At 40.3% G+C, this 25,353-nt stretch overlaps 1 protein-coding gene across 1 annotated transcript in view; it reads right to left on the reverse strand.

Annotated features, from left to right (window-relative positions):
* LOC127572899 (low-density lipoprotein receptor-related protein 2-like) overlaps positions 1–23,204 on the reverse strand; it is an 81,703-nt gene extending 58,499 nt beyond the window's left edge. The window contains 19 exon segments of the mRNA XM_052020625.1: positions 104–325; positions 753–924; positions 4,326–4,463; positions 5,186–5,305; positions 5,741–6,055; positions 6,955–7,323; positions 8,454–8,576; positions 9,401–9,526; positions 10,666–10,812; positions 11,211–11,352; positions 12,463–12,602; positions 12,677–12,795; positions 13,247–13,471; positions 15,403–15,574; positions 16,671–16,796; positions 16,868–16,987; positions 17,866–18,189; positions 18,594–18,965; positions 23,079–23,204. Coding sequence (XP_051876585.1) covers positions 104–325; positions 753–924; positions 4,326–4,463; positions 5,186–5,305; positions 5,741–6,055; positions 6,955–7,323; positions 8,454–8,576; positions 9,401–9,526; positions 10,666–10,812; positions 11,211–11,352; positions 12,463–12,602; positions 12,677–12,795; positions 13,247–13,471; positions 15,403–15,574; positions 16,671–16,796; positions 16,868–16,987; positions 17,866–18,189; positions 18,594–18,965; positions 23,079–23,145 — 3,539 coding nt within the window. The 5' untranslated portion in view covers positions 23,146–23,204.
* Positions 23,205–25,353: the final 2,149 nt, after the last annotated feature.

The raw sequence follows: 25,353 nt of genomic DNA on the forward strand, positions 1-25,353 counted from the left end.
CTTTTCCTACAATTGCACCTACCCATTCCAAAATAAACCCATTAAGAGATTTGAATGACATTTAAATAAAAAATGCCAAGACAACTTGTTCAAGATTCAGTACCCTGTGAATGGATCAACTGCCACAGAAGCTGGCTCCTTTAGACCAGTGTCAAAGAGGATCTTCCTTTTAACTCCATTGAATGTAGCCACAGATATAGTTTTAGCACCACAATCAGTCCAGTAGATGCGCTTATAGATCCAGTCCACTGCAATCCCCTTTGGAATGTTTACATCCTTAAGGATTCTTGAAACATCAAGGATTTTCTTCCCATGCATGGACAAACTGGGGGGGGGGGGGGGGGGGGGGGGGGGGTGTATTGGAAAAATAAACACAAACATGGCATTTATTTGCTTTAGTTACGAGTCTGAAGTTTTAAATTTCTCAGTACTAGTACAGACTAAATTGTCTTTCCTTAAAAGGACTGTTTATGTGCACAAATTAATACCGCAATATTTTTAAGCAGAAACTAAAATGCAGATCTAGACTTGCAGCCTTGAAAATTAAGTGCCAGACAATCAAAAACTTGAATTTTGCTACAATGCTACAAGTGTTAAAATCTGAAGTGCAATAGAACATCAAAATTTAAGACGAGGAAAGTTAGACTGTTTACTTTCCAAATGAATATTTTAGCAAATGTGAATTAAAGGAGCATTTGAAGTTAAATTTGCAACATGGCAATCTACAGCAGTATTAATTCAGGATTCATTACCTGAAGATTGCCTGCTGGCCCACATCAGCCCAGAAGATTCTCTCCTCTGTAACATCAGCATCCAATGCTACAGCATTTCTCAGCTGTGCAGCAACTTGGGTGTATTCCTGGTGATGTAGTCCTAGCTTCCGGATGTCATGGCGATTTGTGAAGATCAGATAAGGCTCTTTGCCTAGACAGGATCACATTCAAGTCATTTTCTTGTTAGGAGAACTAAATACAAGGCAAATTCAGGAACATGTACACTAGGTCAGAAATTACAAGGTGTCCAATGATAAATAGGAGACCCAAAACCTTCAGATAGTTTGATAGTAACCACAAATTCTGTATACCCACTGATTAAAAAGAGCTTTTACTATACTTGCAGTTAAGAACCCTCAACTGCATTTTACCCCTCTCAGAGCAGAGTTTCCCTGGTCCTCACCTTCCACTTCACTGGCCTCCATGTTCAGTAGATCATCCTTTGCAGTTCCCACCAAGAGACACCTTCTCGTACAAGCATTCCAAAAAGACTTTCCTTCATTCTGCCAACAACCATCTGAAGGCATCTTCTCAAAGACCCACCTTTATATCTCATCTCTTTCCACCCCGCAGGGATTTCAAAGTCCTTTATAGTAAAGCACACTTGCACTTATTCCAATCTAGTATATTCCATTTAGTATTCATGATATGGTCTTCATTACATTGGAAAAGTCAAATATAAGAGGAATAGACAGCCAGCACCTCTTTCCCAGGGCACCAATGCTCAATAGAAGAGGGCATGGCCTTAAAGTAATGGGTGGGAAGTTCAAGGGAGATATCAGAGGAAGGTTTTTTTTACCCAGAGAGTGGTTGGGGCGTGGAATGCACTGCCTGGGGCAGTGATGGAGGCAGGTACTTTGGTCAAATTCAGGAGATTGCCAGATAAGCATATGGAGGAATTTAAAAGAGAGGGATATGTGGTAGGAAGGGCTTGGATAGTCTTAGGCAAGGTTTAAAGGTTGGCACAACATTGTGAGCTGAAGGGCCTGTATTATGCTGTACTGTTCTATGAAAGTCTTTAGAAGAGAAAGAAGTCTGTCTAGGTGACAAAAAGTAGAGTTAACGAATCAGAATGTATGGGGAAGGAAAAAACAAAACAAAATAAAATTCTGAGTTGAGTTGGATTGGAGGGTTGGAGAGGAAAGCAACTAAATTTCATTGAAAGTGGCATCACAGGTAGACAGGGTGGTGGAAAAGGCATTTAGTATGCTGGGCTTCATCAGTCAGGGCATTGAGTATGGGAGTTGGGACATTGTTGCAGTTGTACAAGTCATTGGTGAGGCCGCACTTGGAGTAATGTGGACAGTTTTGGTTGCCCTGTTATAGGAAAGGTGTGGCTAAACTGGAAAAAGCAGAAAAGATGAGGATGTTGCCAAGACAAGATGGCCAGAGTTATAGAGAGGTTGGCCAGGCTAGGTCTTTATTCCTTGGAACGTAGGAGAATGAGGGACTGCTTTATAGAAATGTTTAAAATTATGAAAGGCATAGATAGGTGTATGGTAACAGTCACTTCCCCAGGATAGGGGAATCCAAAACTAGGGGCATAGATTTAGGGTGAGAGAAAAGATTTAAAAGGGACCTGAGGGGCAACTTTTTCATGCAGAGGGTGGTGAGTATATGCAATAAGCTGCCAGTGGAAGTGGTTGAGGCAGGTACAATAGTACCATTTAAGAAGCACTTGGATAGGTACATGGAGGGGCGGAGCTTGGATATAGGCCGAATGCAGGAAATTGGGACTAGCGGGGTGGGCACCATGGTCAGCATGGACTGGTTGGGCTGAAGGGCCTGTATCTATGCTGTACTGCTCTATGACATCAGGTGACTGCTTCTCAAAACCCTTTGTTCAATCTGCAGTGATGACCAAGCACCCAGTTGCCCATCACTAATTCTCCACCTCATGAGCTGGGGCCTGTGGCCTCCTGTACTGTTCTAAATTGGCCCTTGGAAGCTCAAAGAACAGCTCATCTTCCATCTGGGCAGCTTTCTGGACTCGAATTCAAGAATTTTAGACAAGCGACAGCATCAGAACAGTTCATTTCTACCGCAAGGTTATCAGAAATACTAATTCAGTTTTCCCTCCCTTCATTGGTACTGTGATTTACAGGCCATTTCAGTATTCTTTGATTTCAGAAACAGCCTGACCTGCATATATAGCTTTAACATATCACTTTCTCTAATAGGCCTCAATCTATTAACTGGATCATTCCATAAACATTGGGAACACCTCAGCGACCCTGGCCCCATCCCAGAGTTTCTCCTTTGTCTTATCATCTCACCCTCAACTTCTCTGCAATTTAAAGATTGTTTTCTCACTTTCCTAGTTCTGACCAAGGGTCTTCAATCTGAAACACTTTCCACTGATGCTGCTTGACCTGTGGAATGCTTCCAGCATTTTCAGTTTTGATTCCTGTACTCGTCTACAATGCATTTGATTCCTGTAGTTCAATGAAGACAGGAATGAGGAAAATTGAAGGGCATTCTTAAATATTCAGCTTTGACATGAAGTGCATAGGAGGAGATTACTTGGATGCAAATATTCTTCACCTGATTTAAATGTTTAAGACAGTCAATTAAATTACCTCAACATTAACAGTACATCCAAGAGTTCAAATCTCCTTGGCCTTGTCCCTCACCCCTAATATTTCGCCATCAAATTTGTTGCACCTCATTCCACTACCAGCAGTCTGAGGAGAACCAAGTTTGAGGAAACTCTAGCCCAATACCCAAAGTTATTCCTTAAAATGAAGTTTCTGCCACCTGTTCTGGTAGCAAAGAAAGTGATTTTGATTCTTGAACTTCCAGCATTCTATTTAGGCAACTAGCAAATTTCAGAAGTGTCTGATTAACAGCTAAATGTATGTCATTGCCCAAATGCAGTTCCAGCAAGATCTCCAGAAATAAATGCATTGAACCAGTGCAGAGATCACTATTGAATAGGCCTTATAAACAGATTAGGAATGAACCATTTTCCAACATTCCAAAGAAACAAGCTTTAACATCACTCCTTTATTAGAATTTAAACTGCATTTGCTTCCAATACCTTTAGTTTCAAAGTCCATATAGTTCTCTTCCTTTGTTACCAACTTCCATTCTACTAAATAACTCAAGATTAAAGAGCAATGCAACCTTTAGATTGTAGAATAGTTTTAAGTATCTGAGATGAACTATTACTAACACTTCAAGTACAACCATCCTCTTGAAGGGCTGTTTTTAAAATCCCAAATTAGTGAAATATCTACAAACCCTATCAATGTGGCAAGTAACAAATATTACCCAGATAATCAAAGTGGTCTTACTATTGCTGCTAGGTTTCAAGTCAGCCAAATGAACTTTAGTCCAAATCTATCCCCACCACCCCCCTGAAATGTTTAAACTTTAGTTTGAAACAAATACTGGATGTAGTGATGAATTCATGAAGTGATTTGATTAGCATTAAAGGTTGTGATCTCCACCTCATGCAAATTAGAAATATCCAAGGCCAATTCCCAATCCGCAATGACTGTAGTAGTGGGAGACAAGGTTATCAATCACCATTGCTGGTTAACAGCTAACAATACTTGCCTCCTACTGCCTTGCAGACTTGATTAATTGAATCCAAGCGATAGCCTGCAAAGCATCCACATTTGTAGCTTCCTTTCAAATTAATACAAATTTGACTACAGATGCCAGGATTTTCACACTCATTAATATCTGTAAAATTAAAACAAACTTTAAAATTTGTAATCTTTGACTTCAAACTACTTTTGACTGGTTAAACTAGGCTGGGTTCCTTTGCTAACAAAACTAGTACACAAGGTTCAGATCATTTTTCAAGGTGCTTACTAACTGTCAAGTCACTTTAGACAAATTCCTTCAATCCAATAGATTAAAATACATTCCACAAAGGTATGGTACCAAAAAACTCCCAACTTGGACCATTCTGATTGCCAGGAGAAAGTGATTGGGCTGCTTTTGAATTACTGCAAAAGGCACCTCATTTGGTTGGGACTTCAAGAATTTTGACCTCCTGCAATTGTCATTGTCCTCAGTGGACAGCACAAGTTGAGGTACTACTCAAAACTTTGGAATGTAGCAAAAGAAGTTTTTCTCAATAATTTCATTACAGCACGTTGGATCAAGAGACAGGAAATCTGCCACTCCACTGAATCGGCAGCTTTTGGCCAGTTCTAGTAGCTACAGCTTTATGACTACTGTAGCAGTATTTCCGGTTAATGGTAGGCTTCTGATTTTAGTGGAGGTTGATGAATATCCAACATTGTAGTTCTTAGTGGATTTGAATATTTCCTTGTACCTGGAACATTCAGAGCACCAGCCCCCACATCACCCTCTAAATTACTACATTTACCAATTGTTTTCATTTAAAAGAAAAATCACCTTGTGCTGTACATACAAAGTAGGAACTATTAACGCACCTTCACAGATTTTTCCATCAATCAACTCAAAGCCAGCAGGGCAATCACATTCATAACCAATGACAAGATCTCGGCAGATGTGGGAGCAACCACCATTGTTCACCAAGCATTCATTTAGGTCTGCACAAAGATAAAATGTTAGCTTCAGAGCCCACTACCTTCATACCTGGAGATTACAAAAGACCCCATATATTTGGAGAACCAGTCTTTAGCTGAGCATTTTGCCAAAGAGTTCCAAGTACACGATGACTACCAATTTGGGTAATCTACACATTTGCACTGAATATTATAAACAATTGAGATGTAGCCCATTTCAATCCTTCCTGTAGCCTGCTAAAGACGCTCTGCAATTAGAGGGTCTATGATTAACCAAAGAATAATTAACCAAATATTTTGATGAGATAGAGAACTCAGTAACAAGGTTCAGGAGAGGAGAGAGAGTCAGATATTGTTGCCGGAGGGTGACTACAGATAAGAGCTTAAGGACTTATAGTGCATAAGGCAGAAGTATGGAGATTCTGGAAGAAAGTGTAAAAGTTGTGTAAAGATACTCACGGCATAGCTTGAGAGGCTCATCACTCCAATCCTTGCAATCTGGATGCCGATTACATACTTTGACTTGATCTATGCATTCACCGCTTCGACATTTGAAGTCATTGGCTCCTGTGCATTCTTGAGGAACAAATGCAGGTCAGAAAATTTCTAGTGATGAGCATTAATTCCCACCTAGTTGAATTGTATACTTACCATTCTTACAGTTCAACTCATCGCTGCCATCAAAGCAATCCTTAAATCCATTACATTGCTTGCTTTTTGAAATGCAGTTGCCATTGCCACATTGAAAGGAATCTGGCTGGCACATCAGAGAAGCTAAAAAAAAACAGAACAGTCTGATTTCATGCTGTTCAAAGGAAACCATTTGGCAAGTCATTTAGCAACCTTGCATCCCATTTTTCCTAATTCCAGAACACAGCAAGTCTGTTCAATTTCTACTGAAGATGGACTTTCCCTTTTATAATGTCCCCACCATTTAATCTAGGCCAGATTTGCATTATGCCACAGGTAAAATGAACTGAGACTGTCAAGTGGGTCACAAGTTGTAAATTAGCATAGTTCTGATTGTCTTTTACATCGAAAGTGATAAGGTTGATCTTCAGAACTAGATTTGATCACTGAGCCTATGTTATCATTTTATTTAAGATAGACTAGTACCAAAATTTGTTTAAAGCAACTGCTGTACCAATTTAATCTACAAGAGCAAAAAAAAGTGCAATTCCTTCCTACTGGCCCTATGGCCTCATGATTATATCACCCCTCAATCTTCCATTCCAATATACCTGACCACCCTCTTCCAATATCTTCATGAATTTTCTAACCCTCATGCCATCTCTGCCACATTGGACATGGATATTTTAGAACTGTACAAAACCCAGGTAAAGGGCAGGATTAGTCCCTCAGGCTCATTCCACTTTTATGATCACGACTGATGTCACTAGCCTCAACTCTAGCTCCTACCCAATGCAGTAATCTTTTATCCCTTTATCAAGAATCTACCCACTTGTGCTTACAGTTCCAGAGACACACAAATCAGTCTCAAGTGGGTGACCTTTTAATTCCACATCTAGAACAGTAATCCTAGTTCTAGAGTCTCAAGATGAAACATCTTCCCCCAACCACCCTGTCAAGACCTCTCAATCATGTTCTGATCAAGTCCCCTCTCACACCAAACCCCAGGGGATACAGAATAAATTACAATTTAAACTACTTACAGCAGTTGACTTCATCACTTCCATCTTTACAGTCCATATCACCATCACAGTACCATCTAACGTGGATACATTCACCAGATTCACAATGGATCTCATCAGGAGAGCAGGTTGCAAGAGAAGGAATACGTCCACACTGTACTGGAGATTCATCAGATTGATCAGAGCAATCAACATTGGTGTCACAAACCCAACTGAAAGGGATGCATTCAGAATTGTTACAACGAAACTCATGTGGACCACAGGAAAGTGAAGGGCAGCCCTTTTCATCACTGCCATCAGCACAGTCATTTTTACCATTACACACAAATGCCATGGAAATGCATCTGCCAATGGAGCAAGTAAACTCTTCTGTACTGCAAGAAAGATTGCCTGAAAAACAAAATATTAATTGTAAATCTTTTTACAGAAGTCTTCAAGAAACTTAATATTTCAGAAACTAATTTGAAAACATTTTAAACCCCCAATGCCAGCTAGAAGAATTTTGGGCTCCACATTAGAAAGGACCAAAAAGATAGTTGATGATCAGAGACAGACTCTAGCCATTCAAAGAAAAAACAAAATGGATTTTTAAATAGATACAAAATATGCATCTCCCCTCAGGCTCCAAAGAAAACCCAAGTTTGTCCACTCTCTCATTATAGCTAATACCCTCTAATCCAGGCAGCATCCTCAAACTTCTTCAGTACCCTTTCCAAAGCATCCATCCTTCCTGTAATGGGGCAACCAGAATTGCACACAATACTCCAAGTGCAGCCCAGTGAAAACTTTTGTACAGCAGCAACATGACTTACTGACTCTTGTACTCAATGCCCTGACCAATGAAGGCAAGCATGCCATACACTACTTTTACCACTTCTTGTGTGGCCACTATCAGGGAGCTATGGGTTTAGGACCCTCCCCCCACCCCAAAGATGGAGACGGTACTGAAGAAGTTTACAAGAATGCAGCCTGGATCGTATTAGCTGCAAGGAGAGAGTGGACAAAATTGGGTTTTCTTTGGAGCCTGAGAGGTGGCCTAATAGAAGTTCATAAAGTTTGAGGGACACAGTGTAGACAGTCAGAACCTTCCACCAGGGTAGAAATATCAAATACTAGAGGACATGCAAGTGAGGTTGGGGGAAGCAGATACAATAGTGGTGTTTAAGAGACTTGGGTAGACACACATGCAGGGAATGGAGGGACATGGATCTTGTGCAGGCAGAAGAGATTTAGTTTAATCTGGTATTGTGTTCAGCACAGACAGTGGGCCAAAGGGCTGTACTGTTCCACGTTCTAAGGCAAAGAAATAACCAAATGGCATCTTGGGGTAGAGGGCCCCAAATTCATGTCAAATCCCCAAGACTATGGAAAAAGCACAAGCTATGATAAAACTTATGGGGACATCACTGGCAGACAAGAGGAATTAGCGCTGGTGCAATCCAGCATCTTAATGCACGATTTAGTGTCAAAAACAAAGACAGAGGTTATTTTACAGAACTTCAAATCTTGTATCTACTTACCACAATCCTCCTCATCATATCCAGTTTCACAGTCCTTCTCCCCATCACACTCCCAAGAGACTGGGATACACTTAAGTGACCCAGGGCCACAGTGGATTTCATCAACAGCACAGGTACCTGTGTCTAAAGGAAGTGCAACAAAACGTGGATTTACTGACCAAGGACATTCTTAGACATGCTGTCAAAGTTTGAATTTTATCTCCTTCCTAAACAATATTGGAAGACTTTAAAATTTCACCAAGTCCCATCTGCTTTCCTAATCATTTTTCTCCCAAGTGCTAATCAACCAGATTTGGAACTCAGTTTGAAGATTTCAAACTGATTGAAGAGCCTCACTAAATGCCCTTCTCTCATTAATAGATACTACATTGATTAGAGCTGGCTAGCAAGGTGAAAGTAGAAGTCTTCAGCTTCTAGCAACAAATTCTTTGTTTCCCTGGAAAATCTGATGGCCAAGCAAATAACCACAGGGAGTCAGTCATGGAGTCTACACCATGGAAACAGGCCCTTCAGCTCCAACTGGTCCAGGCCAACCAAAATTCCCATCCGAGCTAGTCATAATTAGCCCATATCCCTCTAAACCTTTCCTATCCATGTACCTGTCCAAGTAGCTTTTAAGTATTATTAATGTACCTGCCCCAACTGCTTCCTTTGGCAGCTCATTCCATATACTCTTGTCCCTCACGTTTTTATTAAATCTCTCCCATCTCACCTTAAGAGTGGAGTCAGAGAAGGGGCCTCAATAAACTTTAGAAGTCAAACATTAACAAGGACAAACTGTCCAGAAAAGCTTGGAAAGTGTTTAAATTTAATCAAAATTCAAATTAGTTACACAGAACCATTGACTGGACTAATGAAATCAAGTTTCATTGTAAAAAGTGCACTGATCCACACAAAGATCAAATTGTGACAAGCTACAAGAGGTTGAGATAGTAAGAGATACTTGCAGCAAAGTGCTGGGTTTTCATCAGATCCATCTTCACAATCCACATCACCATCACACTTCCATTTATCAGGTAAGCATTGGCCATTATGACATATGAAGTCTGATAATCCACAGGTGGCAGTTGAGGCTAATAGATGAAACAGTCCGTTAAAATAGTGTTCTGGATAAAACATTACTGGTTTTACTTAACCTACAAATAGGCAGGCAATCATCCTTTGTATTCTGGCTAGAATAATTTCATCTCAATTCCACTGGTATTGATCAACCTCTTGGCTTCACACATTAGGAACAATTTATTCAAGATTTTCAAACCAGTGATTATGCTAGTGTAGCTCAGTTTTTCTCCCAGCCAATACCCAAACAAAAACTGGTTTTAAAACAGAAATCTGGTAAGAACAGATGAGTGCTTGCCTCAACTTGACAGACATAGCAAAGGATATTTACACTAACATCCATGCATTTTAAAATGCTTGGGATGAATCTGAATTCTCACGTAGACAAAGTACTAGAATTTTATTTGCTGTGTGAAATAAATTTGAGTGGCTGAAGTTGAGAACAGCAGAATTCACTTCAAACAACCTTCACACATTTGCAACATTGGAACACTGTATAGAGTTCCCTGCAAAGTTTTGATTAGCATCAGTAACAATTCAGGATAGGTGAAGAGCCTAAATCTCATTTCAACATCTGTTTTTGCAGATTTTATTCCATGCACCAATTATACTTAATAGACAGATCTAATCAATTAAACTGCCTTTTCCAGATGTCTTTGGCAAGTCTAGTCATTAGATTTCACTTCAAGAATTTGAAACCATTTTGCTCATTTACATTATTAAACTTTTAAAGATGCTATTTTAGATGTAGCCATTTCCAAATTCGATTGCAGTGTTTGCAGAGACCAATACCAAGCATATTGGTGATGTCTATAAAGTAAAGACTCTGATTCAAAATAAAGACAACTCAGATTTCAGGCTTGGACTAGTGGCTGGTTTCTAATGAGTGGAATTTCAAAATAATGAAATGACTAGTGTCAACTTGGTATTTCCACACAAACTGGGTGTAATTTGCCCAAAGCATTCTCTCCCAGTCTACAATTTGACCTGGGACAGTGCCTGACAATTGAGCAGTGTTCACACTGGACAAAGTTGAGCTCCATACATGTCTTGGTGGCCAGCAAGCAATTAAAACTGCTTGCTGCTTCCTTGCTGTCCAGGTGGAAACCAAACTATAATATCTAATGATATGCATACTAATTGTAGTATTTACCATTTATACACTGTTTTCCATCTTCAACTAATTGCATACCATCTGGACAAACACAGGTGAATTTAGTCAAATTAATACTGATCTGAGGAGCAGGAAGACACAGGTATTCACAGCCTCCATTAAAACTCTCATTGCACCAGTTTTTGCCTGTTGAAAACAAAATCAATGACCAAAATTATGAGAAAGTCATCGTTGTATAATTAAAGTCAGTATAGTTGATGGAATTCAAAAAACAAAGCTTGCAATTAGATAAAATTGGCCCATTTATAAACTTTACACAAAGTCTAATTTATATAAAAAGTTCTCTTATTTTGATTAGAAGCCATTAGCCAATATAGAAGACCATTGATTATCCTGTTGTCAGTAATTCATGATAGTGCAGAGAAAGTAGGTTGAAGGGCAAAAACCATCGAATTATGAATTCAAAGTCTAATATCACATTATTTGACAATGAAATGTCATATTTTAACTTAACCAAGCAACATGCAAGAAGTGGAGTATACCGCAAACAACTGACATTTTAACGTTAAGCTCAAATTTCCTACCTGATGGCTGAATTAAATCATGATAAACAATAATATCATGAGGTTCATCAAGATTGGAAGCCAAAGTTACTACATCAGCTCCTGTGAACTTGTCGGCACTATAAATGTTTTCATTCTCGCTGTCAATCCAAAAGACACGATCCTGAAAACAAGTTTCACTTGGAATCAAACCACTTCTGGGTAACCACCAATTTACACAAGAAAAATTATAGCAGAATGTACTTTCAGTCAACACCCCTTAGACTTCAGAATTAAAAAACAATATTTTTTGCATGAAGTACTTGTAACTTTGTCATCATGGTCAAATTCCATTGAAGAGTTTATTCAACAGCCCCTTTGATAGATTTAGTAGATATACTTCAGTTGTTCAATGATACTTTCAAACTCAAGTTACAACTCCAAGTAATGGCCTTCTCATACAGCATTCAAATCCTGCCACTTCCACAGTCACATACCCAAGAGTTAGGTCCAGCACTAGCATCACCAAATCTTGCTTTTGGATCTAAAGATAGCATGATGCCAAAATTGTACACCTGCTTACTTTTGAATAAAGTTAGAGTCTTCATGAGACATTAAACCTCAATTTTAAGTGTTTTACAGGTGCTGGTTTCAAACATGGGCCAGCCCATGCAGGATCTAGCTTGGTGCTGAACTTACCTAGCCAGACATTAAACCCACTGTACCAGGAACATCAAGGAGGCAGAGTGTTCCAAGCAGCAAATGAGTTTCAGGCAGCATGTGGCAGTATCTGCTCCAAATGACCTTTAAAAGCTCACTGCTGTCAAAGGTTCTGAACTGGCGTTAATGTCTGTTAATTATTTTCTAAATTTTAAACTCCTTCAATGCAAAATTAATCACTACCACAAACAGCAACACCACTCAAATGAATGTAGCTGCCAATCGAATCACCATTAGCCATAGAGCGAAATTCTCCACTGCTGGAGTCTATGAAGCCAGCAGTGGAATGGGACAGAAATACATTTGCCTGATCCAGTTCAGGCAAATGCTGAAGTCCAACATGAATGTACAGTAGGCAGCGCCTGGGCCAGGACAGCAGTCAGTCAGTTCCCTATGGAACTGCCAGCTCTGTCCTATGTGATCATACTCTGCAACATTCAGTCTTGTGGCAGGAGAACTCATACTTGTAAGTCAATGATATTTAGGTCAAGTAGTGGTAACCAATTTGGTTTCAGCCCAAAGTTTGCTCAAGATCACTGTAGACATTTCATTTAAGTAGCACTTACTACCTTACCTCAAACACAGATATGGCAAGAGGATGGCCAAGGAATTCTCCAGACTGCAATATAGTTCTTCTATCTTGACCATTTAGATCTACACTTGATAACATGTGCAGCTTTGAATCAACCCAATAGAGACGTCTTTTCACAAGGTCTAGGGAAGAATTAAGTGATGCATAAGGTTTTATTCATAAACATCACAAAATACACATTTAGTTATCCACTTACCCAGTACAATGCCATTTGGCCACTGAATCTCTCTGGTAACCAACAGCTGGCGGGCAGCACCATTCATTCCTGCTTTTTCGATCTTTGCTGGCTCACCCCAGTCTGACCAGAATATAAACCTTTCAATCCAAAACAAGAACAAGCTTTTAATTAACGAGTCTGCTTGGTTGCACGGAGTTATAATGCTGTTATATAACTACTATCCTATAATAACAGGATAATCTAAAATGCACCTAGTTTGTCGTTACCCATACACGAGCATGCTCTCACCTTCAGTAAATTTATAAAACAAGAGCCTTTATATTAAATCAAACCAAAGTGTTATTAAACCCTAAATAAAATATCCCAGATTGAAGCAATTTCTATACCAGTTAGAAACCATGAATCTGACCAATATCTGCTTGCCCCAATTTAAAGCAATGTGCAGTTCAAGATTCTGACAAGAGCCATTAACGTTGCTATCATTTTAACCGCAAACCATTTAACTATGGTGCATGATTCGTTTCCAACTGATCCCAAACCCTTTGTGCTGGTATGTTGAATCTCAATGTATTGGCAGTAGAAAATTACCCAGTTAGTGGATCAACAACTACAGACACTGGTTCCCTCATATCAGTTCGAAAAAGGATCTTCCTTTTGGTTCCATCAAAGTTGGCCACAGAGAGCGTTTTGGTGCCCACATCTGTCCAATAAATGTTCTTGTAGATCCAGTCAATAGCAATTCCCACAGGGATTTTTACATCCTTAATAGATCTGGAGATAGCTGTTCTACCATCTTGTTCATCCAATGATTTACTGTAAGAAAGTGGTCAACATACCTTGGAAGTAGTATTCAAAATAAACAAGCAGTTAAAACAAGCTGGCTACTGCATTTATGGTCACGTTGGTAGTCATGGTCATGTAGAAAGCAAGTGTTAAACAGGCTGCTAGTTGAAAAGAGAGGATAAAAGTTCTTTCCATTGACAAACAAGGATTCACCCAAGGAAAAAAAAAATCACATTTGTTTTCACCAGTCAGTAGAATAGGAAGTTCAAGTTAATAGCTCAATAGAGACTGAAAATTGACAACTGAATTAATTTGGTTAAATGTATTGCTGAAGAATAAGCTGCTCACAGAAAGGGCAATTGCAAATGGAGCGATATGCATCAATTTCCACAGGCAATGTTTTTATAGGGGTGGAGAAGGAAAAAAATGACTGGGTAGTTTGCAAACAATCTATAGACGATACAGATCAATGTGTATGGATAGGGGCCAACACCAGGTAGCATTTTATCCAGAACCACAGTCTGAGCTAATTATCATTGAGATAAAAGCTGCAACAATGCATAGTACTTTGTTATAGTTTGTTACATTTCTTACATTAGTATTAATTTCTGTAGGTTCTTGTAATGTTGTATTTATAATATTTTACATGTTTATTAAAATCAAGTTACAAGGAGTTGTGCTGTTCAAAAAATCTTGGCCAGCTTCACTACACGGGCAGGTTCAGGCATCAGTCATATCTCAAATCTGTTAGTTTTTTCTGAAGAGGTAACCATGAAGATTGATGAGGGCAGGGTGGTGGACATCATTCATATAGACTTCAAGACCTTTGTCAAGTTCCTGCATGGGAGGCTGGTCTGGAAGGTTAGACTGCATGGGATACAGGGAGAGCTAACTAATAGAATACAATATTGGCTTGACAGTAGAAGACAGGGTAGCAATGGATGGTTGTTTTTTTCCCCCCAGACTGGAGGCTAGTGACCAGCGCACCATAGAGATTGGTGTTGTACCCATTGTTGTTTGTCATTATATAAACTATTGGATGAGAAAACATGGTTAGCAACTTTGCAGATCATTTTAAAAAGGTGGTATTGTACATAGTGAAGGTAGTTATCAACAATTACAGGGGGATCTTGATCAGCTAGGTATGTGTACTGAGGAACAGAAAATGGTGTTCAATTCAATTAAGTGTGAGTGTTGCATTTTGGAATGTCAAACTAGTGTAGGACTTACAATGAATGGTAGGGCCCTGTGAAGTGTTGTAGAACAGAGGAACCTAGAGCACAAGTACATAGTTCCCTAAAAGTGGCACCACAGGTAGACAGATGGGTGAAGGCAGTTTTTGGTATGCTTGGTCAAGTCATTGAGTATAGGAGTTGGAATGTTATGTTGGTGCTCAGAGTCTTGTGTACAGTTTTGATTACTCTGTTATAGGAAAGATGTCATTAAGCTGGAAAGAGCAAAGGTTTATCAAAATGTTGCCAGGATTCAATGGCTTAAGTTAGAGAGGCTGGGCAGGCCACAATTATTACTTTGAGTATAGGAGAATGAGGAGCAGTCTTATAGAGGTGTATAAGATCATGAAGGGCATAGGTAAGGTGAATGCACACAGTCTCCTCTCCTCTCCCCCCCTGCCCCTGTTCCATATAGGCACCACTCACTGCATGCAACAAGCTGCCAGAGGAAGTAATTGAGGCAGAAGTGACAATGACATTTAAACAGTTGTACTGGTACATGGATAGGAAAGGCTTAGAGGGAAATGGGCCAAATACAGGCAAATGGGACTAGCTTAGGTGAGCATCTTGGTCAGCATGGATGGGTTGGGCCAAAGAGTAATTAGCATGGAAACAAGCTTAATGACTGCCTACAGTTATACTTCATAATTGGAACTACAAGTGTAATAAAACTGGACTCCTGCTTAAACCAAGTGATACTTGCCATCTTTTCCTTCCAGAAATTTTTACCTGAATATTGCCTGATATACCAAGTCAGCCCAAAAGATTTTCCGAGTTCCAATATCAACATCAAGTGCTACAGCATTTCTTAACTGGTCAACCACTCGAGTGTATTCCAGGTGCTGCAAACCAATTTTCCTGATATCATGGCGATTGACAAAAATTAAACTAGGTTCATAACCTGTTTTGGAAAGAAACAAAAGCTACTCAATACTAGAGAGTCTTAGAAAATAGATTAGATACAGGAGGCTGCTGGTTCCCACTTTCTGAAGAGAACAGTGTTCTTAATAGAATCCCTCCTGTTCTTCCACAACCTACTCCTTATTTTGGACAAGATACAAAAGTGGGAAATTAATTTTTTATCAAAGACAACGCATGGGAAAATAATTTTTACACAAATATTTTGTTTGCAATCAGTGCCAGGGGAGGATTATGTTCAGGATATTTTGATGGGCTACCATAAGATACAAATTCCAAATTTTGTTTATTGGATATTGCTTTACAAAGCAGGCAAGACATTAATTGGACAGCTCATCTATAAAGGCATTTCTGATAATGCAGCACCCCTTATCAATTTGCCAGCCCAGATCAAGTGACTACATGAAATGAGATTTCACTGCAGTCGAAAGTTTCCTTCAGTCCGTAGGCTTTGGACTACAGGAAGTCCCGTACTTACGAACTGACCTTCGTGGTCGGTTCGTAAGTGGGCCCGGCCCCCGATCCTACAATGGGGTGGTACACCTTCTTTGGCCCAACCCCAGGCCAAGTGTGCGTATGCAGCCGGGAAACCCCGGGCCAAGTGCATATGTGGGGCTGGGGCCACGTGCAGCCGCGATTCCCGGCCCAAGTGCGCATGTGTGGACACTGTTCCGAGTTGCATACAAAATTGGGTTACGAACAGTCTCAAAAACTGAACTCGTTCGTAACCCAGGGACTTCCTATATATCCATTTAAGCTCCAAGCAGACAAGAGTTGGGAAATAGTTCAGGGATCATTTCCTCAGACTAGAAGTGGCCAACAAAACAAATTAGTTGCAAGATGGCTTCAAAAATAAAAGGGCTATATAATTAATGGAGAATGAAATTAAACATTCCATTGTCTGGGGAAAGGCAAGGCACCTTGTAGATGCTACATGAAAACGAGTGGATAATTTGGCATGAAGAAAATAGATTAGCAGTTCACCATCCCACTTGGTTAGATATTTGGGAAGAGATGTACTGCAAGGAGAGGCCCAGGTTCAAAATAGTCAGTTAACTGGCACTTGATATTATACTTGCCTAGAGCCTTGCAAACCCCACTGAGTGGATCCAGGTGATATCCTTTGTGACAGTCACATTTAAAGCTCCCCTTCAAATTGAAGCAGATTTGACTGCAAGTCTCCAGATTCTGACATTCATCAATATCTACAAAGAAAAACAAATTCTTTATACTTATGGCCAAGCTAATTTCCAGGGAGAAAGTCAACTTGACTTGCCTGCACAGGATTTTCTGTCAAGCAGTTCAAAGCCAGGAGGACATTCACATTCATAACCAATGGGAAGATCTCTGCAGATGTGAGAACAGCCACCATTGCTCAGCAAGCATTCATTCAAATCTGCAAATAAAAGTATTTTAATATTTCTACACAATTAGAACCCAATTTGCAAACTTAAAGCAGGGACAAAGCTAATCTTAGATAATTTCCAATAAGCAGAAATCATATAAGAACCAAGAGTCAGCCAAGAATCTTCTTCATCTAGAGGGTACTGAATCTTTGAAACGTTCTTCTTTTGCAAGTGAGAGCAGGTCTCAGTTCCGAGATATGCAGGAATGATTTTTTGGATAGATCAACAATAGGGTTAGTCTTGGATAAATTGGCAGAGAGGCCAAGATCAGCCATTATCCTATTAAACAGCACTGTAGGCACAAGGGATAACATTTCATCTTCCTCCTATTTCTTACATTCTTAAAATTAGAGTAGACATCAGTCACCTACATTTCATTGGGGAAAAATACTTTAAATACATTTAATATTGTAATCATTCAAACACCATCTTGGCATTCATAGAGTTTATTTTTTTTATTAAGGGTACCACAATGGCCTTGCAAGCTGTTTGCAATGGGAATTTATAATAAAATTAGGAACCAGCAAGGGTTTAAATAGAATAACTGGTCAACAGTTTGAAAAATAAGAGTACCAAATCAAATTTGTTAGTAAAGCAAGCAAACTGACATTCACATCAGACTTTGCATTTAAATGAGGAAAACAAATTTTTGACTTAGGAAGTGCCATTACATACAAATTGCAGAATGGTTGGAAAAGGAATTAGAATTTTACAAAGTCTTCAGGGCAAGAAAATGTTGATTTTCCAAATATGCACATGGTGGAATAGAGCAAGCAGTAAGATATCTAATCCATTTGCAAAACATGTTGACATTTTACTAGAATTTTACAAATGCAAAAGTCACCTTTATACTCCTAAAGTCACTTACTACATTGGCTGAGGGGTTCGTCACTCCAGTCCTTGCAATCTTGTTGCCGGTTGCACAGTTTGGATACATTTATGCATTCTCCACTTTGGCATCTGAAGTCAAAAGGTCCAGTGCAGGCTGGAACTGGAATGAGGAATAGTTTTTGTTTTTTAAAAAAAGTTGAAGCAAGGAATTAAAGGTTAGTCATGAAAGAAATTGCATACTTACTCTTGCAGTCAAATTCATCACTACCATCAGTGCAATCCTTAAAACCATCACACTTCTTGCTTTCAGGAATACAGCTAGCACCACATTTAAAATAATCAGGCTTGCAGATCTTAAGTGCTGAAATGAAAGTTAAAATTCAAGATTAAGGAAACAAAAGGACATCTTAATACTTAATTTGCAAGTAATGGACATTACTATTTGAGAATTTTCTCGATATCTTGTAAAGTCAAAACTGGGGAACTTCTGGTTTGAATGTTTTGGGATTCATTGAATCTACTCAAAATATTTTTGCTTTTGGAAGAGATAATTTTTTTTGAATAGGTTCAGTAATTTAAAAAAATTTAGAAAACTAACTATACAATTTACCACACTGTCTCAGGTGTCATGTCGGCACTCCACTACCATACCAAGTTGTTGAATCCAACTGTTACACTATACACTGATAAACTGCTTAAATGCTCCTGGAACAAAAGTTACAATTTTAAAAAAATATGAAACCCAAAGGGATCAAGTGTACTTACAGCAATTGGCTTCATCACTTCCATCTTTGCAGTCACTGTCACCATCACATAACCACAGATGATGAATGCATTCACCAGAATCACACAGGAAGTCTGTAGGAGAACAGGTCACAACTGAAGGCAGCACATGCCCACAGTGGCCTGGAGATTCATCCGATTGGTCAGCACAATCTGCGTGTGTATCACACAACCAACTCAGGGGGATGCATTCAGAACTACTGCACCGAAACTCATGTGGGCCACAAGAATATAGAATACAGCTGCCTTCATCACTTCCATCACCACAGTCATCTGCACCATTGCAGACAAATGTTTTGGAAACACATCTGCCACTGGAGCAAGTAAACTCATCTGGATGGCAAGCCAGGTCACCTGAAAAAGAACCACTGAATTACAAGATACGCAATTCAGAACACCACTTCTACTTGAAGTCTTTAAGTCCAGCAGTCTTTAATGCCTTCCAACTTTAATAGTGATCAACCTTTTAAAAATATATCCAAAGTACCATCACTAGCTCAGTAGACAAAATGAATGATATTCTATGACAACTAATGGCATCCTTCAAGAAAGGAATTAAAAGTGATCGGGTTACTCCAGCAGATTGTTGCCAAGTATCTGAAGACAGCCACAAGCCAGCCAAACCAATAGACGATTTTACTTTCAAGAACTAGGTGGGCCATTTGGCCCTTCATGCCTGTGCCACCATGGTAAAAAAAATTCAGCAGAGACCCTGTACCTCAAGTCCACTTACCCACCTTGTCCCTGTATCCATGAATTCCCTTGGCTATCAATATACAGCAGGTAGTTACAAAACAAGTGTAAAGTCCAGCATGCATCGCTGCTTGGAATCTATACTGTACAACTTCCACCTTTGATATCTTTAACACAACTACTACATTGGATTAAAATGTTTGCATTTTATAGTATGAAAAGCATCATTCCTTTCTATTATGGTATGATATATGATATCTTTATCAGTCACATGTACATCAACACACAGTGAAATGCATCTTTTGCGTAGAGTGTTCTGGGGGCAGCCCGTGTCACCACGCTTCCGGCACCAACATAGCATGCCCACAACTTCCTAACCCATACGTCTTTGGAATGTGGGAGGAAACCCACGCAGACACAGGGAGAACATACAAACTCCTTACAGACAGCGGTCGGAATTGAACCCGGGTCGTTGGCGCTGTAATAGTGTTATGCTAACCACTACGCTACTGTGCCTGCCTACACTCCAAGCAGCTGGAAGTCTTGTAATCACTGTATGAACTAACTACCTACCACCCATAGCTGCAATCTTTTGCACCACACTTCCATTAGAATGGAATGCATTGTACAGACCTAGAACAGTATTTCAACTTGGCAAGTATTCATCCCCAAAATGAGACATAACCAAATGACAAACAAGCTTCAGAAGGCTCCTATTGAGATGGAAGTGATTAGCAATCTAACTTTCCCCTTTCCAGAAGTAATTACTAAGACAAGATGATCAAAGCTGAAAGTAATTTGAACTCAAATTGATTGCAATGAACTGCTTAAAGAATACATCAGAGTAGATAAATGGAGTGAGAATAGATAATGGTCATACTGGAAAGGGAACAAGTGTCCTTGCAAACACACCACAGCCAGACAAGCAGGTGCAGCAAATAGGAAGACAAATGATATCTTGGCCTTTATTACAACAAGATTTGAATGTAGGAGTAAACATGTCTCACAGTAATAACGTAGGGCCTTGGTGAAACTACAATGGAGTACAAGTCTCCCTATCGTAAAAGGGATACACTCGCCATAGAAAGAGTGCAGCAATGATTCACTGGACTGGTCTCAGAGATAGCAGATTTGCTAATAAGGAATGATCAAGTCAAGTAGGCCTGTATACTCTAGATTTTTAAAGGAATGGGAGGAAATCTCAATGAAACAATTCTTATGGGGCTCAAATTATGTGGATGCAGGGAAGACAATTCCCCTAGCTGAGTCATTTACATCACAGTCATGGATAAGCCATTTGGCACAGAAGTGATGAGATATTTCTCCAGAGACAGCGATGAGCCTTAGGAAATCACTAGACAGCTATAGAGACTCAGTTAGCAAGTTCTTTTAAAACAGTTCAATAGACTTCTGGATATTAAGGGAATTGAGGGAAGGGGCCAAGATGGATCAGCCAAAATCTTGAAGGATAGAGTAGGGTCAATGGGCCAAAAGCTCCTAATCCTGCACCCATTTCTCATGCCCTTGTGACCCTGATTATTGTATTAATCAGGCTCCTCCAACTTCTAAGTAAATTAGACAAGCCTAGTCTCTCTTTCATGATTCAAGCTATTTCTGCCATAGTTAACTGCTCCCATAAAACAATTTTTAATTCAACTTCACTTCAGAAGGAACGTTAAACATCTGCCACTGGTGTAGAGACCAATTTCCCAGCAACCTACTTTTCATTGAGCATTGCACTCCTTTACTTAACAAGTTTATTTGAGAAATATATTGGAAGTCTGCTTACCAAAGGTTAAACTGCAGGCTGGGTACACATCTTTCTTTCAGAAAGAAAGAGTACAATATCCATCAATTGATATGTTCTTTAGATTATACATGTCACTGGCACCCGTTTACATGGGCCATTAAATAATTTGACACAAGAGGTTCTGCAGATGCTGGAATCTGGAGCAATACCACACAAAATGCTGGAGGAACTCAGGTCGGGCAGCATCTATGGAGGAGAGTAAACAGTTGACGTTTTGGGTCGAGGGCCTTCATCAGGACTGGAAAGGATGAGGACGGAAGCCAGAATAAAAAGGTGGGGGAGAGATAGGAGCACAAGCTGGCGGGTGATAGGCAAGTCCAGGTGACAGGAGGAAGGGGGATAAAAGGGTACGATACAAGAAGCTAAGAGGTGATAGGTAGAAGAGGCAAAGGGCTAGAGAAGGAATCTTATAGGAGAGGACAGTAGACCATGGAATAAAGGGAGATGATGGGCAGGTTGCGAGGGTAGGTGAGGGGGCAAAAAAAGGGGAAAAGAGTTACCAGAAGTTAGAGAATTTATGTTGATGCCATCAGGTTGGAGACTACCAAGACAGAATACGAGGTGTTGCTCCTCCAACCTGCATCTGGCCTCAAAGTGGCAGTAGAGGAAGCTGTGGATAGACACATCAGTATGGGAATGGGAAGTGGAATTAAAATGGCTGGCCACTGGGAGATCCTGGCTGTTGCAGCTGACAGAGCAAAGGTGCTTGATGAAGCGGTCACCCAATCTGCTTCAGGTCTCATCGATGTAGAGGAGGCTACACCGGGAGCACCAGATGCAATAAATGATAACCCCAGATTCACAGGTGAAGCGCTGCCTCACCTGGAAGGACTGTCTGGGGCCCTGAATGGTGGCGAGGGAGGTGGTGTACTGGCAGGTGTAACACTTTGCATGGTTGCAGGGATAAATGCCAGGGGGGTGATCGGCGGGGAGGGACGGGTGGACAGGGGAGTTGTGGAGGGAGTGATACCTGCAGAAAGCCAGGGGGTGGGGGAGGGGGGCGGGTGGGATGGGGAGAAGAAGGGGAGGAGGAAAGAGGGGAAGATGTGTCTGGTGGTGGGATCTCACTCGAGATGGCGGAAGTTCTAGAGAATGATGTGTTGGATGTGGAGGCTCATAGGATGGTAGGTGAAGACAAGGGAAACCCTATCTGTTATGTTTTGGGGAGGGGGGGAGGAAATGGGGTGAGGGTAGACATGCAGGAAGTGGAGGAGATGCAGGTGAGGGCTGCATTGATGGTGAAGGGAAGCCCCATTTACTGGAAAAAAGATATCTCAGATGTCTGGGAATGGAAAGCCTCATGAGAACAGATACAGCAGAGGAACTGAGAAAAGGGAATAGCATCCTTACAAGTGACAGAGTGGGAAGAGGTGCAGTCAAGGTAATTGTGAGAGTCTCGGTTAGTAAAAGAGGTCAGTGGATAATCAGTCCAGGGATGGAGACAGAGAGATCAATGGGAGAGAGGTATCAGAGACGGACCAAATAAATTTGAGGGCAGGGCAAAAATTGGAGGCAAAATTGATGAGCTTAGCATGGGTGCAGGAAGCAGCACCAACGCAGTCATCAATGTAACAGAGAAAATCGGGGAGCGTTACCAGTATAGGCTTGAAACATAGACTGTTCCATGCAGCTGACGAAAAGGCAGGCATAGCTTTTTCAAGTACTTCGTTGAGTTTCGAATAGAGATTCACAACTTACTTTGGGGAAAAAAAGGGGCAAATTGGATTGCCTACTAACAGGATACCTTAGTTATCACGGGCATCAAGATTCATAGAAGAATTGTATCACGTATATAGTTCCTTTTCGGTAAAGAAATGCTACAATCCAATATTCACTTGTTCACGAAACATAACTGCTTGCGATTTCATTAGAATAAATGATCTCTCCCCACTCCAATATTTTTAAAATTACTTTCTATTAGGCTGACACCACGGCATTTTAGAAACAAAAATGACACCACTTACCATTTACACGCGTGGACAAAGGGGAACAAACTGACAACAGGAATACAACCAACCGAAGAGAAATCATATCATTGTTTTCACCTGAAGCAGGAGTCCAAGAGCTGGAGTCCCTACTAGAGGGCAACATACACCGTTTCTGCTTCCCTTTCCCCATTCGGAGAACACACACACAGCACAAGCGCCCGATTTTATCGATTTTCTTTTTGCCGCTAACAACCGGTGATTGGTCGTTGCGCGCCTCAAATTCCGATTTGTTAAGCAATTAGACTAGAACCCGCCCTATCGATATCATGATTTCCATTGGGCACTGTAGATGCAGGGATCTGAAGCAACAAAATTTGCCGGAGGAACTCAAGTGAGTCAGGCAGCATCGGGGGCAGGAATATGACTTTCATTACTACTCGATGAAGATTAATTGTTTAATTATCATGGATCTTATTGTCAACCGCTCTCGTCGCTAATTTTAAGGATTCCTCTGACCGCAGCGATTTTTCCTCTTTTACCTATTTGATGGGACCAAAATATTTCTCTCCGTGACTTGCCAGTTTTCTCCGTGGGGCTTAACTTACATGATTGTAAATTTCAGTGTCTTGGCTGCAGATAGGTAAGTTTTTAAATTGCACTTTATTATTTTGTGGAGGTGTAGGATTGAATGGATAGATCCTTTTGAATCATTTGTACCCTAATGCTTTATCAAGTACTGTCCGTCGCTAACAAAATAGATACACAAGTGAGTTTTAAACGATCTTATTTGCATTTAGAGTAAGGGGTGTTTAAACACGCAATAGTTTGTTGGGTGATATGTACTTAGTGAAGTGAAATCTAAAATTTTGAATATTATGCCTTAGATTTGTTTTACAAGAGTATGAAATTAATCAATTTTTGTTAAGTTTTCAAATTGGACGCTTGCAAGTTTTTAGATTTTGTATCTATTAACACTTTTAGAAGATGTTATTGCCTTCATTATTTGGTTCCCAGCTTTCTCCCTATTCCCTATGTTACCAGGTCTTTTTTGATGATTGATATTCACAGGAATATTACATTAAAAGAGATGTTAATAAATTGCTTGTGCATAGCATTGGGATGTGGTGCATAATATTGAAAATGTTGGCTTCTCGTTGTTCGGTGTTGGTCAGCAACCACGAGAGTGATGGGTGAATGGAACGTGATGCCAGTTGGCCGGTAAAGTCGTGGATAAGCTGAAGTCTGGGTGAGTATGCCACCACGTGAACAGCCTCTCTCAGACCCCATCCCTCTTCTGTAATTGTCTGTCATTATTTAAGGATTACAGTTTGTAGTGGGGACCAAAATGAGAAAGGAATAAACAAGAGACGTACGTTTATATAGTGCCCCTTCACATCCCTTTCTGGCCACTCCCAAAACACAACAGCCAATAGAGTAATTTTGCAATGTGGTCATTGTTGTCACATAGACTTTAACCTACCTAATACCTAGCTGGAGGAAATTCTGCCAGAAAAGCAATATGACAAATCAGAATGTGCTGAGGAACCAAGAGGCAGTAGAACTAGACATCATTTGGATGTATGTGGAAATTGGTGTGTTTTCAAATGGCATTGCTGATGTAGAGGCCAAAGATAAACAGTTGGAATACTTCAGAGGTAACAAAGCAGAGATGGTAAGTGAACCCATTTAGGTCTTTGGCTATGTCTAGATAGATAAGAATGAAACTGGATGAGGAGAGTGCTACTCAATTGATAGCCAATTGATCCAAGAGAGATGCTGGTTAGGAATGGAATTGTCAACCATGCGAAATGCAGAGGGATAGTTTGCCACAGTCACAGAGCAGGCAAGAATACTAGAATATAGGAGCAGGATTAGGGCACCTGGCTCCTCAAGCCTAGCTTGCCATTCAGTATTGATCTTTGCAGATCTATGCTGTCCTAAACTTCCCTTTTATGCCAGTTCCCCATAGCCTTTAAGTTATCGATCTTTCAAATACTTATCTAAGTCCACCTTAAATATACTAATGATCTGGCCTCCACCACCCTCTGCGGGAGAGAATCCCAGAGATTCACTACCCTGTGCAAGAAGAAATTTCTACACACCACAGTTTTAAGTGACCAGCTCCTTACCTTGTAACTTTGTCCCCTTGTTCATGGCTCTCCCATGAGTGAAAACATCTCAACATCTACCCTGTCATGCTCTCTTAGGAGCTTATACATTTGAATAAGGTCACCCTTCATTCTTCTAATTTTCCAAGGAATACAGACCCAAATTGTCTCACTTTTCTTGATTAGACAACCCTCTCTCATCC

Source organism: Pristis pectinata, chromosome 7, assembly GCF_009764475.1.
Source record: "Pristis pectinata isolate sPriPec2 chromosome 7, sPriPec2.1.pri, whole genome shotgun sequence".
Taxonomy (NCBI): Eukaryota; Metazoa; Chordata; class Chondrichthyes; order Rhinopristiformes; family Pristidae; genus Pristis; species Pristis pectinata.